This window comes from Desmodus rotundus, chromosome 5 (genome assembly GCF_022682495.2).
Source record: "Desmodus rotundus isolate HL8 chromosome 5, HLdesRot8A.1, whole genome shotgun sequence".
Lineage (NCBI taxonomy): Eukaryota > Metazoa > Chordata > Mammalia > Chiroptera > Phyllostomidae > Desmodus > Desmodus rotundus.
Genome location: NC_071391.1, coordinates 99,980,788 through 99,993,880, shown reverse-complemented (window position 1 = coordinate 99,993,880; position 13,093 = coordinate 99,980,788). Strand labels below are relative to the sequence as shown.

At 49.6% G+C, this 13,093-nt stretch overlaps 1 protein-coding gene across 2 annotated transcripts; it reads left to right on the top strand.

Annotated features, from left to right (window-relative positions):
• Window positions 1-1,699: 1,699 nt before the first annotated feature.
• On the top strand, window positions 1,700-7,618 carry ANKRD23 (ankyrin repeat domain 23). 2 transcript variants are annotated; one of them, XR_006657024.2, is made up of 10 exons: window positions 1,700-1,793; window positions 2,986-3,132; window positions 3,266-3,394; window positions 4,061-4,186; window positions 4,895-4,993; window positions 5,080-5,178; window positions 5,292-5,390; window positions 5,817-5,915; window positions 6,009-6,347; window positions 7,440-7,618. XR_006657024.2 is itself a non-coding variant. In XM_024571889.4 (9 exons), exons 1-9 carry the CDS (start codon window positions 1,767-1,769, stop codon window positions 6,102-6,104), a joined length of 921 nt encoding a protein of 306 aa, XP_024427657.2. In that variant the 5' UTR covers window positions 1,700-1,766; the 3' UTR covers window positions 6,105-6,460. The 2 variants fall into 2 exon arrangements, 1 of the variants encoding a protein (XP_024427657.2); XM_024571889.4 differs by lacking the exon at window positions 7,440-7,618 and having other exon boundaries at window positions 6,009-6,460.
• Window positions 7,619-13,093: the final 5,475 nt, after the last annotated feature.

Here is a 13,093-nt window from a genome sequence, read left to right as displayed (position 1 = left end):
CTGATTTCTCTATAGCTACTTAGACAAACATTCATCCATATCTACCAAGATGCTTATTTACAGAGGCATTTACAAAGATGCACGTTGGAGCCTGGGGTGTAATGTTAAAAAAGAAGACGACGACGACCAGGGTTCTCCCTGGTAGGGAGATGGTGACCTTCTAGTCCACACACGAGCTGAATGCAGCGCAGTGCAATGGTATATGCTGACGTGGGGGCGTGCGGAGCTGTGACCACGGTGTGATGCACCTGCAAACATGTCTGTAGAAACGCGCGCGTCCACAAAATCACAGGAACAAAGTCAGGAGGGAACAGGGCAAACGGGCCGCGGCTCCTGGCCACGGAGGTGAGAGTGCTTGTAGTGCAGCGCGTCTTCCTGGGCCGTACTCATCACGTGTGGGCTTTTCACAAGGAGCAATTTTATCATAAGGCAGAGTTAACGCCAGCTTGTTTCCTGGGGTAGAAACAGTTCTCGGCTGAGTTTCAGATGAAGCCCATCAGGTACTGCTGAGGGACGGGAGTATGAGTATGTGGCCGGCAGTGGAGCCCAGAGCCAGTCTGACCTTTTCTTGTCTGTTCACCTTCACTTAGGTCTAAGAAACCCTTTCCTTCTTCATAAGGAAAGGCAAGAAATCACCTTTGACAGGACACCCTGAAGCATAAAGACTGAGTTTCTTTAAAAAACCTCTGGTCTCAGAACTGGCAAGAACTGACAAATTAGCCAGCCAGCCATGGGTGGGGCCAGTGACAGCCCTTCAGGGCCGTGGGCTGTCCTTGGCCCGCATTTCCCCTCCCTCTCTTTTGGTCATCTCTGCTCATGTTGCTCCCAGTCTGGAGTCTTATTTACTGGCTATCACATTTCCTTTCAAAGGTTAAGGCATAATTAATTCAAGGCACAGCTGGTTGAAGGGCATGCTGGCACACTAGGGATGCTTAGTTTGACTTTGGGGCTTGTGACAGGTTGCTTCGTGACTGGGTTAATGGTTTCCATTGTGTATTTGGGCCTGGAGCGGATGTCAGTCTCTCCTTCCCTACGGAAAGACATGGCCTACACCAGGAGAGCACCTGGTAGTGACCTGCATGCAGGACGAAGATGGATCTTCCAGGGCCAAGGTGTCGATCACAGGCTGTACTTGGCCCCTGATGGTGTAATCAAAGATGCTGGCCCTCAGAACGGTGAGGGAGAAGTGGGGGCAGCCTTGACAATGGCTGGCAGCTGGGAAATCCCTTGATGCCTGATCTCTTCCTGCCAGTGCCATGAGGGTCCCTGAAGCAGAAGGCAGCCTCCAGGGCCTGCCCTTCCCAGGTCCCCTAGGGTTCCGGCCTCCTCTTTCACTAGGACACTTGGGCTGGGCCTTTCATGGTCTCTGGTGGCCAGATCTACAATAACATGGAGGCTCACATCTGACTTTTCAGATCAGGTATCTAAACACAGGGAAGTAGGAACCATCTCCCCCTGAATCTGGGCTAGGGGCCCAGGCACCCCAGGACACGTCTATGGTAGAAGTACTCAGGAGCAGGTGTGGGGGATGGCGCAGGCGCAGGATAGGTTCGAGGATACACCCGATTCAGCTCAGAACAGCCCCTCCTCCTGCCTGCATGGCTGTGGGCCATGCTGGTATTTTGGTGGGTGTTACAGAGCCACAAAGTCATCTGGGCCAGGTGCAAGCCTCGCCGCCCTGCCTGCCCCCAGGAGACAGCCGGCCTATAAAAGGGCTGACAGCTCAGCTCTTCTCACTGGGGGTTGGAGAGCGGGAGGGGGGGACCATGGACATCGTCAGTGTTCGGCAGCTGGTAAGGATGTGGGAAGAGGGGCGGGAGGTTAGGCAGTCATCTGGGACCCCCAGACTGTCTCAGCAAAAGGAGGGAAGGCAGCTGCTTCTGTGGTCTGAGGATCAGGTTTTCAGAGCAGAAACTTCTCATTTGCCTGCTGGTTCTTATGGAGGTGGCGAGGGTGGGGTTAGGGAGCAACAGAGGGAAACTGATGGTGCAAGATGTTGGGTGACAGTGACATGAAAATCCTGGAGTTTAGTAAGCTTTGCCCTGGGCTGTGATGGCTAAAGAGCAGCAGGAAAGGGCGGGCTCCCTTGGAAAATGTGACTAGCTGGGCCTTGGTTTAGCTCAACTGTCAGGATTGCAATTGCTCTGGAAATGGCCCGGGAGTCTAGATGCCTTGGTTGGGGATGGAGGACGGTGCTCTCCAGTTCCCTGGACATTGAGAGACATAGGAACACCGGTGACACTTTGGGGATGTTTTGGTGAAGTGGGACATAGGAGGCCCAGGATGTCACAGGGGCCACCTGGCCCCAGCCTGGCACAGCCTCTGCAGGAGCAGCTGCAGGGCCCACGTGTTGGGTTGCCAGCGTTTGCTTTGAAAGGGAATACGGTTCTCTGTGGCTAGAAGCCCCAGGCCCTGACTTCCTGTCATTCCAACCTTTTTCTCCCCTCATCATGTTCCTTCCTTGGTGCTCCCAGCTCCTAATGCCCTGGGGGAGGGTCTGGAAGAACAGGCTGGGTGTAGCATCAGGTGGTGGGCTCTGCCCCAGCACAGCAGTGTGAGTTATGTGCTCGTTGTACACCATTTCACTGATGAAGCAGTGCTGTGAAGAGCCAAGATTTGAACCCAGAAATTCAGGCTTTTACCCATGCGGCCCTCCAAGATTGGGGTCAGGTGGCAGTGTGGCGTGATCTGGTAGGAATGTAAGGGCAGCAACCCCTAAGGGAAGCTGAGGTGTCATGTGCCCAGGAGTAAAAATAGATGTGGGGTCACACTCCCAACCCTACGCCCTTGCTGACACGATAGGGTAGGTGGCTGCTGGTGAGAGCCAGCGGCAACCCTGGCTCCAGGAGTTTTGAGAAGGGCCAGGCCAGCCCTCAGACCAGGACACTGACCTGTGTTGGTCAGCTCTTGTCAGGACCCCCACTGCACAGCTAGGTTCTCCAAGGACTTGTAATTTCCTTCTTTATCCTTATCCTGTTCCCACAGGTAAGTGGAGAAAGAGAAGAAAGGAAAGTGTTGGGACGTGGACATGAAGTTCCTGATCCTGGAGTCTGGCCGAGCAACTGGAGGCTGGGACCCCATGATGCCGTGGCCCAGGAGAGGCAGAAACTGGGAGAAGAGAAGAGGAGGAGAGTGAGTGGTGCAGGGTGGCAGCCAGAGCAGCTGGTGGTTCTGCTCTGGGCAGGAAAGATGGGGCTTAGAGCAAGAGCCTGCCCCCAAGGCCCCAGCACCTGTGGCTGACAGCTGGCATGATCTTTTGCCCCAGCTTGAGAGATTTAAGAGTTCCAGACTTAACTTGGAGAATCTGGCTGACTTGGAAAACCTGGTTCAAAGACGAAGAGAAAAGAGACTGAAACGCAGAGTCCCCCCCAGGGCACCTGAGTCCGTGGTTAAGGTGGGTGAGAAGCTGGGTGGTGGGGGGCTCGGGGAAGAGTGGACACTGTAGCCACACCTGCACAGCAGCAACTGATGAGCTGGACAGCCATTCTGGAGCCCCCCACCCTGTGTTCAGTTGCCGGGGCCACTGGGGCTTCAACAGTTCTGGAGGTTGCAAGCCTGCGGTCCTGGTGTCAGCAAGATGGGCTCCTTTCGGGGCTGTGAGGGAGTCTGTCCAGGCCTGTCCAAGTTCCTAGGGCTGGTGGCAAAGCTTGGTGTTCCTTTGCTTGTGGACACATCACCCCAATCTCTGTCTCATGCTCGCATGGCGCTCTCCCCAGGTGCATGTCTCTGATTCCAAATGTCCCTTTTTTGTAAGGACACCAGTTACACTGGATTAGGGCCCACTCTGCTCCAGTATGACATCTTTACAGCTGCAGTGACCCTGTTTCCAAATAAGGTCACATTCTGAGGTTCTGGAGGTCAGGACTTCAACATATGAACTTGGGGGACACAAGTGAACCCATAACTCACCATAACCCAGAATCTCCTGGGGTTTTTAAAAAACCTATTATTTGTACAAGCTGACAGTGTCTCTGTGGGGACCACCTGGTGTAACTAGGGAAATGGTGACATCCCTGAGGCCCACCATTTGTGGATTTGCTCTTGTCCTTAATTTTTCCAGCCACAGCCCCAGGTCCAGCTGGAGCCTGTGGGCCTGGAGATGTTCCTGAAGGCAGCTGCTGAGAACCAGGAAGCCCTGATTGACAAGTACCTGACAGACGGAGGGGACCCTGATGCCCATGACAAGGTAGTGAGGGTGGAGTGAACTGGAGAGCAGCTCAGCAGCTGCAGGGGTCTTTGGGGTGCTTTCCTGTTTTATGGGACATAAACCCCTCGTGCCTCCGAGCCAGAGGAAGGGGCCCTTTGCATGATTCGGGAGCAGGCAGCTCTGTTCAGGGCACCAATTCGGACGGGATTAGAGGTGGGACCTCTAGTGGTGCCCATGTTCCATCTACTTACCGTATTTTGCCATATATAATGCACACTTTTTTGCCCACATTTTTGAGGGAAAGATCACCTCGAATACCTTGTATCTGTTTTTGTGTTTTGTAGTTATATAAAATTTCTTGTACCATAACATGTTCAAAAAATAAATGTTAAAATTCCTTTATAATACCAAAAACAAGTATATCAAAATAAGTGATTAAAAAATTAGCCGTGGCTGATGTGGCTCAGTGGATTGAGCTATGGCCTGGGGCGCTCCTGGGGTGAGCCAGGGGACTGCTGGTTCGATTTAGAACACATGCCTGGGTTGTGGGCTGGATCCTCAGTGGGGGCGCTGCAGGGGCAACCACATATTGATGTTACTCTCCCTCTTTCTCTTTCCCTTCCCCTCTCTAAAAATAAAAGCTTTAAAAAAAATTAAAATTTTTTACCTGAAAGTGAAGGCCAAAAACATGGGTGCGCACTGTACACTGTAAAACATAGTAACCCCTGCCCCGTCTCCACCCTCCAGCTCCACCGCACAGCCTTGCACTGGGCCTGCCTGAAGGGTCACAGCCAGCTTGTGCACAAGCTGTTGGAGGCAGGGGCCACAGTGGACACTCGCGACTTGGTGAGCATCAGGGAAGGCCCCATTCTCCAGGCAGAGGCTCTACCTGGCACACAGCGTGTCAGAGTGTCAGTGCTTTTGTTCTGCAGCTGGACAGGACGCCTGTGTTCTGGGCCTGCCGCGGAGGACACCTGGACATCCTGAAACAGCTGCTTAACCATGGAGCCCAGGTCAATGCCCAGGACAAGGTGAGGGCAACCACAGTGGGGCGGCCTGTTAGGAGCAGGTGAGCAGTCACGGGACAGAGTTTGTTCCTGGAGGAGACACAGCCCTTTGGACACATTCTCACTCACACCCTTAGATCTGGAGCACCCCCCTGCACGTGGCTGTGCGCACAGGGCACTGCGAGTGCCTGGAGCACCTCATCGCATGTGGAGCCCACATTGACGCACAGGACAAGGTTGGCACTTACTTGAGGCAGCTCCAGTGGGGGACAGTGACTGAGGGCACCTGAGCTCAGGGACAGCACCTGTCATCCCAACCCTTCCCATGGCTGGGGAGGTTAAGAGGATGACATCCCCCCTTTAAAAAAAAAAAAAAAAAAATCTGGGCACAGTGAAACCAGGGCAGGCTTAGGATAGAAGCAACAGGAGAATGCCTAAGTGGGGCTGCCTTAGCTCACTGGGAAGTCAGAGAAAAGGGGCCTTGGGGCGGGGTCAGGGGTCAGCCTGCGATGAGCTGCTGCTCCCATTGCTGCCCTGGTTGCATGTGTCATGGAGACCCTTAGACTTCAGGAGATGCACGCCTGTGGGGGAAGAAGAGGGAGCCGGGGCAAGCGTGGGCGGGCTCCCAGGAGGCGGAGCACCAACACTTCCTTTCTTGGCAGGAAGGGGACACAGCTTTACACGAGGCTGTGCGGCACGGCCACTACAGAGCCATGAAGGTGCTGCTGCTCTATGGGGCCCAGCTGGGCGTGCAGAACCAGGTGAGTCCCAGCAGGCCCCAGACCTGGCCACGGACCCAGGAGGGTGGCTGGGCCGAGCACCTGAAAGGACTGACCCAGCAACCTTGTTCTCAGGCTTCGGTGACCCCAGTGCAGCTGGCCCGAGACTGGCAACGAGGCATCCGCGAGGCTCTGCAGGCCCACGTGGGGCATCCCCGCACACGATGCTGACGACAGCAGACCTGCAGGGCCCCTCACAGCCACCATTCCATCCCCTTCTCCTATCCTCACACCTGTCTGTGGTTCTGACCTCACTCCTGAGTCCTCAGGCCTCCAGGGCAGCCCTGTCAGGACAGAAGCAACTCAGAGTCCAGGCCGGGCAGGTGGATGAAACAGCCTCCCTGGCTTCGCATCTCAGGGATGACCTGCTCCCTGCCGGGGCACAAGCTAGGAAGAACTGGAGTAGAGCCCTAGGTGAGCAGGAAGAAAGCAAGGTGGGCCCAGACAAGGGACAGCAGAGAGGATGGAGCAAAAGCTAAAGTGTCCTACACCTCAGGCACCCCAGGGTTGGTGCTGGTCTTCCCGTGTCCAGTGAGCCTCCATCTAGGCGACTGCTTATGTCTCAACCTCCACCAGGGCATTTCCTGCCAGGTGGTGACTTTGGCATGGCCAGCAGCTGCCATCCAGGCCAGAGACGGCAGGCATTTCTGCAACTGGCCAGTGCCCTTGGGCAGGGCTTTCTCAGGGACTCTACTCCTGCCAGCAAAACCCTGATGGTGTTGGGAGTGGCTCTAGACCACTTTGGTCTTAGGGACTTTGGTGTTGGGTCTGGAGGGGGCTGCCCAGCAGGTCTGAGGCCCCGCAGCACAAATTCAGTACCAACCTGGTTTCCACAGAAACCCTAAGACGAAAGAGCTGGAACCATACGTTAGAGAACCCCCTGCCCACTGCTCTCTACGTGGCCAGCCAGGAGCTCTCCTGGTAGTGACTGGGGTGCTGGGGTTGCCTGTGGCCCACTCATCTTTTGGGGCAGTGGCCCCTAACCCTACTTTGCCTCAGGCACTAACGCCACCCTGGTACTAGTGCTTGAGCTCTTGCCTGAACCCTGGGGCTATTTGCCTTCTGCAACCGCAGAAGCAGGACACGGAGGGGCTGAGCTCCACTGTGAAGGGGGGCGGAGGAACTCACCGGCTCCTGTCCCCCAGCTGCTAGCTGGGGTACATTTACGACCCGGCTTGGCGCAGGCTCTCCTAGAGGCTCCTCCTCTTTCACTGTCCTTCATACTTCAAGTTGTGCTGGTGCAGACGTGCTCCTGGCAGGGCTGGGTCCTTAAATGCCAGAGAGGGAACCTCACAGACCTCAGCCCTAAACTGAGAGCTGTAGGCCGAGGGACGGGCTGCAGGATGAATATCTAGCCTCCCTCACATACGTAAGCACTGGACAGACACCCATTCTACAGCAGTTATTTTTACCTAACATTGGGGGCCTTCTCAGGCCAAGAACAAGCCTATTCTTATTGTGTGAAAAAGCTGACTACAGCCCCATGTCTTCCCTTCCCACGGGCAGCTGCTGCACTGTGGACAGAGCCAGCATGCACCCAGACGCTGGGGCCATGGGAGAAACAGGTACTCTGGCCCATGGAGAAGACAACTCCCCATCTAGAAAATGGGGTTACTTAAGTGACAAAGTACCTTTTTATACGCATCAGTATTTTGTGTTCAGTATTAAAACTGGTTGGTTATCGATCACAGTCTACTTGCATGTTCTGGGTTGGAAGGGACCAGGCCATTACGCGCAGGGCCTTGTCTTCCTCAGCAGCCAAGTGCATGCTGGTTAACCATGCCGCCTGTCAGCAAGAGTGTCCCCTAGTGCCCAGGGGGCAGTCAGGGTACTTGGCCCTCGCGCTCAAGGAATCTTTGCTTGCTGACAGGCTCAAAGAGCAGTGGTTCTCAGCCTTCGCTGCTTATCAGAGTCACAAGGGAAACTGTTTAAAGTCCTAATATCCAGACAACTCGATCCAAGTTCCTGGGTTGGGACCCAGGTATCAGCATTGTCGTGCAGGCGACATCTATCTATGTAGGATCCTAAGGTATCTACAAAAAACCACCTAGATTATGAGAGTTTAGGGTGTAAATAAACATACAAAAACCTATTTCTACATCATTAGCAAGGACCATGTGAACACCACAATTAAAGTAGTACCATTTACAATTGCTTCTGAAATGAAAATGCTTAGGTGTAAATCTAACAAAACATATACGGACTTGTATGTTGAAAACTACAAGCACTGATGAGGTAAGTCAAACAGGGTTTTAAACAAATGGAGACTTACCAAATTCACGGACCGGAAGGTGCAACATAACAGAGATATCAATTCTCCCCAAACTGATAAACAGATTTAATGCTGTTCCTGCTGAAATTCCAGTGAGATTTTTTGTAGAGCCAGGTAAGATTATTTTTAAACTTATAGTAGCTCAATTAATTTTGAAAAAGAATAAAGTGGGAGGAAGGAGTCTACTGGATTTCAAAACTCATTACAAGCATATCTTGGAGATACTGCAGGTTCGGTTGCAAACCACTGCAGTAAAGTGAGTTGTAATCTTTTTGCTGTTGGAGGGCCTTGCTTTCCATTTGTAACCCGCGCTACACCTGTGAAGCCAGGAAGGGGACGTGCAGTAACATGAGGTCTGCCTGTGGACAGCTGCAGTAATCGGGACAGTGTGGTACTGATGGAGAGAATCTCCAATAGAACAGAATGTACAATTCAGAAATGGACACAAATATGCCCAAATGACTTTTTGACAAAGATACAAAAGTTAATTCAATAGAGGAAAGATAAAGGTGCTGGAGCAGCTTGACACCTATAGGCTAAAAAAAAAAAAAAAGAGTGATACCTGCATTGTAGTTACAAGTCAGACAACTATAATTCAACACACAAACACAGCTGAGACCTGCACATGGAGCCCTCCGAAGGTGGCACTGCAGCAAGCTGGGGAGGCAGGACAGGGAAGGAGAGATGGGGCTGCAGTTGCAGTCTGGTGCCCACCACGGCCCCAGCTGACGCAATGGAAGGAAGGAGTCAGGCTGCACCTCTCCACAACAGCAGGGGGCAGAAGCAACATTCTAGCCTGAGGGTAGAGCACTACTGCAGCTCAACCTGCAATATTCCTGTCTCAGGAATCCAACGGCACCTAAAATCCAGCAGGCTCCAACTGCACCTAAACTGGGCTGCGACACAGCACAGCGGTGTTGTGGCAACAGCATATTGGTGGCCACCATTACTAGCAAGAAGGCAAAGCTGCAGACTTGTAGACCGCCCCCTCCACGCCCCCAACTCACTCACCCATCCTCGTGGAACCAGGTATGGAGACACCTAAGATAGCACAGCATGGCTGGCAGCCTCCCGTTACAAAAAGGCGGCACTAGGAACTCACAGGCCTGGAGCCCCACTGTCTGCCACATCCCACTACAGGGGTGGTACTCTGAGAACGAGGTAACCCGGACACAAGGGACACCAACCTCCTTGGGAAATATGGGGTATTTTCCACAATTGAGGCAACACTGCCCTAGGGAGATCCCAGAGATGCTGGCAGAGCAGGTAAAATGAAACAAAAACTTGCACTATAGCACCATCTGCTGGAATACAAAAGAAAGACCAGAATCTGCAGTTACCTGAAAAAGAAGAGTTCACTACACCAGGTGCCCAGGCAGATACACAATCCATCAAGCACCATGAATAACCAAGGTAACAAGGAAGGTCAGAAAGAAAGTCTCCAGAAACTAAACTCGAAGACATAGAAGACTGATTTAGATGACAAGAGAATTCAAGATTGCAGTTATGAAAAAAACTCAGTAAGGCAGTTCAATGAGCTAAGGAATAGAATCAACAAACAAAAGAAGAACCTCACCAAACAGAAATTCTGGAGCTGAAGAACTCAAATGGCATAAAAAGGGCTGCTTTGTGACAACGGAAACATAAGGGGGGGGGGGGGGCTACTTAACTTGCACAGGTGAATGCACATGCAATCAGAGGAAAAAACTATTGTATGTATGAAACTTTTATTTTTACATAAACCTAAAAAAAATCTAGTGCTGAGACATGTACCATAAGAGAGAAAATTAAGGGGAAAAAAATCATAGAAAACCACCAATCTAAAATAGCAGACAGAAACACAAGGGAAAAGAAGTAATGGAGATACAGAGCAACCAGCAGAGAAAAAGATAAAATGGCTGTAGTTAAGTCCTCATACAGCAATAATCATCCTAAATGCACTGAATGCACTGAACTCACCAATAAAAAGGCACAGAGTAGCCCTGACTGCTGTGGCTCAGTGGGTTGGGCATTGTCCCACAGACCAAAGGTCGCAGGTCTGATTCTGAATTCCCAGTCAGGGCACATGCCTGGGCTGTGGGCGGGGTCCCCCATTGGGGCACATGAAAGGCAACCAAGCAATGTTTCTCTCGTACATCGATACTTCTCTTCCTCTTTCTCCTGCCCTTCCCCTCTCTCTATAAATGAATGGATGAATGAATGAATGGATCTTTCTTTTAAAAAGGCTTTAAAAAAACGGCACAGAGTAAAAGATGGATTAAAAACCAAGACCCAACTATACGTTGCCTTCAGGAGACACATCTCAGCTACAAAGACAAACATAGGTTCAAAGTGAAGGGGTAGAAGATGATAATCCAAGCAAAGGCGTGAAGAGAAAAGCAGGTATTGCTATACTTATATGAAACAAAATAGTTTTTTTTTTAAATAATGATTTTATTTATTTATTTTTAGAGACAGGGAAAGCGAAGGAGAAAGAGAGGAAGAGAAACATCAATGTGTGGTTGCCTCTTACATGCTCCCCACTGGGGACCCGGCCTGCAACTCAGGCATGTGCCCTGACTGGGAATCGAACCGGTGACCCTTTAGTTCGCAGGCTGGTGACCAATCCACTGAGCCACACCAGCCAGGGTGAAACAAAATAGATTTCAGGACAACAAAGATAATAAGAGATCGAAGACAGACAGACATAATGATAAAGGGGATAGTTTGTCAAGACAAAACACTTACCAATATATATGCACTCAGCCAGGAAGCACCAAAATATATAAAGCAATGCTAACAAACCTAAGGGAGAACCTGACAAAAACATAATTACAGCAGGGGACCTTATGAATACCCCATTGACATAATGGATCATCCAAACAGGAACTCAGTAAAAAACATCAGCCTTAAATGACACATTAGGCCAAACGAACACAATAACTATTTACAGAGCTTTCTCCACCAAAATGACAGAATATACATTCATCTCAGGTGTACTCAGAACATTCTCAAGGACAGACCGAATGTTGTGGCACCAAACTAGTCTCAATGAAGTTTTAGAATACTGAAATCATACCAAGCATCCAATCATAACAGTATAAAACTGGAAATTAACTACGAGAGGAAACCTGGAAACAACACATATTATGTGGAGATTACACAACATACTACAGAACAATGACTGGATCAAAGAATAAAATAAAAGAGATCAGAAGATACATGGAGAAGCCCTGGCCAGTGTGGCTTAGTTGGTTGGAGCATCGTCCCACAGACTGAAGGGTCATGGGTTAGATTCCCGGTCAGGGCACATACCCAGGTTGTGGGTTTGATCCCTGATTGGGGCACGGATGAGAAGGTAAGCAATTGATGTTTCTCTCTGGCATCAATGTTTCTCCCTCTCTCCCATCCTCTCTAAAAAAATTAATGAAAATAAATTTTTAAAAAGACTGAGACAAATGAAAATGACAACACACCAAAATTTGGGGGACGCAGCAAAGCTGTACTAAAAGGGAAGTTTACAGCATTGCGGGCCCACCTCAGGAAACAAGAAAAATCTCAAATAATCTAACATTACACCTTAAAGAACTAGAAAAAGAACAAATGAAGCCAAAAGTCAGTAGAAGAGAGGAAATAAAAATTAGAGAAAAAATAAATGAAATAGAGAACAAAAATAGGGTAAAATTGACAAATACCTGGCTTGACTCACTAAGGAAAAGAGAGACTCAATAAAATCAGAAATGAAAGAGCGGTTACAGCGGACATAGCAGAAATACAAAGGGTTGCGCAAGAATACTAGGAAAGGCTGTATGCTGTCAAATTCGATAACCTGGAAGAAATGGACAAATTCTTATAAATATATGTAACCTTCTTAGACTGAACCATGATGAACTGGAAAACCTAAACAGACCAACCACTAGTAATGAAATTGAAATAGTAAGCCAAAACCTCCCAAAATAACAAAGCCCAGGACCAGATGGCTCCACTAGGAATTCTACCCAAACATTTAGAGAATACTTAATACATATCCTGCTCAAATTCTTCAAAAAAAATTGAAGAGGGAATACCTCCTAACTCATTTTATGTAGCCAACATTACCCTGATACCAAAATCAGGCAAACACACCACAAGAACACTAAAGACCACTCTCTCTGCTGAGCATAGATGCAAAAATCCTAAACAAAATCCTAGCAAATCAAACACAACAAAACATTAAAAAGATCACATGCATCATGACCAGGAGGGTTTATCCCTAGGACAGAAGGATGATTCAACACATGCAAACTGATTAATGCAATATACTGCATTAACAAAATAAAAAAAATAAAAGTCATGTAACTGTATTAATAGATGTTGAGAAAGCATTTGACAAGATGCAACATCCACTAATGATTAAAACAGTCAAAAAAATGGGTATAGAAGGAAAGTATCTCACATTAAAAAGACCACTTTTGACAAACCCTCAGCTAATATGCTCAGTGGTGGAAAACTGGAAGCTTCTCTTCCAAGCTGAGGGACAAGACAAGGATGCCCACTCTCACTCACCACCGTTACTCAACATAGTACTGGAAGCCCTAGGCAGAGCAATTAGGCAAGAAAAAGCAATACAAGGCATCCAAACTGGGAAGTAACACTGTCACTATTTGCAGATGACATGACACCGCATACAGAAAACCCTAGACGCCACTGTTAAGATTATTAGGACCACAGCCAAGATGGAGGCATAGGTAGACACACTGTGCCTCCTCACACAACCAAAAGGACAATTTAAAAAAAAACAACCAGAACTGACAGAAAATCAAACTGTACAGAAGTCCAACAACCAAGGAGTTAAAGAAGAAAACATTCATCCAGACAGTAGGAGGGGTGGAGAGGACTCAGGGCAAGGTGGTGGCTGGCAGACCCAGCA